At 42.2% G+C, this 1,620-nt stretch overlaps 1 protein-coding gene across 1 annotated transcript in view; it reads right to left on the bottom strand.

Annotated features, from left to right (window-relative positions):
- The window catches only part of MAP2K5 (mitogen-activated protein kinase kinase 5), a 132,264-nt gene that overhangs the window by 65,509 nt on the left and 65,135 nt on the right, over positions 1–1,620 (bottom strand). Inside the window, exon 15 of the mRNA XM_015638417.3 lies at positions 278–349. Coding sequence (XP_015493903.1) covers positions 278–349 — 72 coding nt within the window. The remainder of the gene's footprint in view (positions 1–277; positions 350–1,620) is intronic.

The following is a 1,620-nucleotide window of genomic DNA, read 5'->3' as shown; positions in this document are numbered from 1 at the left end:
AAGGAGAAAAGGAAAAAGGAAAAAAGAAGGAAAAAGGAAAAAGCCTCCACACACCAGGCCCTACTTCCTACTCAAACATGGAATTTTATTTAAGACCTCAAATGAAAAAACCCATTCTAAATACAGCCAAAATTAGCAACAGGTAGAAGCATGTGAATATACAGGGGATTTAAAGAATAAACAACAATTAAATGAAAACATTTTGAGGTTATTTTGATGTTAAAGAGTTAATTTGAGCTTTGCAACGTGCATGTGAACAGGAGAGCTGTCTGCATACCTCCATGAAGGAAATGCCCAGGCTCCAAACATCCGAGTGAATCCCGTACTGCTCCCCTGAAATCCTCTCAGGCTGTGAAGAAAAGGAGAGGAACAACTCCTGAGCCTTGCAAACAGACTGGGATTCTGCTCAAAAGCTGTTCCAGGGCAAGGAATGGGAAAAATCATGGAATATTCTGAGTTGGGAGGGATCTATGGGGTCAAATTCCAGCTCCTGGCCTTGCACAGACATCCCAAAATCCCACCCTGGCCATCCCTGGATGCACAAACACTCCCTGGGGAGCCCCAACACCCTCTGGGGGAATAAACTTTTCCTAAAATCCAGTTTTAACCTGCCCTGGCCCAGCTCCAGCCATTCCCTGGGGTCTCACCGATTCCAGAGCAGAGATTGGAGCTGCCCCTTGGGAAAAGACACCAAAAAACCACCAAGATGCTTCAAAGCTTCCCTTTGGAAATTCAGGGATTCTCCAGGAAAATCTGTGTCTGGGCACCTCGTGAGGTCAGCCTTGGATTTGTGTTTGGGTTGTTGAATCCAAAGGGAAAACCAAGGGCTTGTGCACGAGAGCAAAGCACAAGGTCAAGTCAAAATCCAATTTTCCACTTCCCTCCCCAAATCCAGGCACCACAGCAAGGAAAAAAAATAAAATTCCCAGTGTGAAGTCCAGAGGTTGGGGAATATCTACAGTTAAAAAGCAAAGTTACTGAAGCCAAAAGAATCACCACACGGTGGCAATTTGATTTTATTTTATATACTTCTTAATTTTCGGCTTTTTGACCTGTAAGAAAATAAAAAAAAACCCAAAAAAACCCAAAAAAACCCAGCTCCAAACTCTTAATAGCAGGTTTAATGCCTCTCATGAAAGGGAGTGCTGTAAAAAATATCTGGTTTTTACTTGAAAGCTACAATTTAAGCATTTCCAAGGTCAAGTACAGCATGAAATGCAACAATAAAAGGCTCCCTGAGACTCCTCTCCCCACTGTGCTGTTAATGCACCTGTCTGCCCCAGCCACCTACAAAGGATTTTCAGTCTTTAATAATCCAGAGACCTTTGTTGGAAAACAAACTCCCAAATTAGTGCCAGCCCAAGGTGGTTTTTGGATGTTTACCCTGTGCTGCTGCTCCCAGGTCAGGAGCTTTTATTGCAGTGTGAATGTTAAATAAAAACCACGCTGCTGCCCTGTATTCCCTCCAAAAACAACCTTCCAAACCCCAAAAAAACCCCAAAATTTCAAGCTCTTTCACCAAATCTCGTTTGTGAGCAACCCCAAAAATATCTTAGTTTTTTTTTTTTAATTTATTGAGTATAATTAACCTAAATCAGCACAAATTAGAAATGTCTGTGA

The sequence above is a fragment of the Parus major genome, chromosome 10 (assembly GCF_001522545.3).
Source record: "Parus major isolate Abel chromosome 10, Parus_major1.1, whole genome shotgun sequence".
NCBI classification, from domain to species: domain Eukaryota; kingdom Metazoa; phylum Chordata; class Aves; order Passeriformes; family Paridae; genus Parus; species Parus major.
The sequence above is the reverse complement of the archived record's forward strand: the minus strand, read 5'-3'. Positions and strand labels throughout refer to the sequence as shown.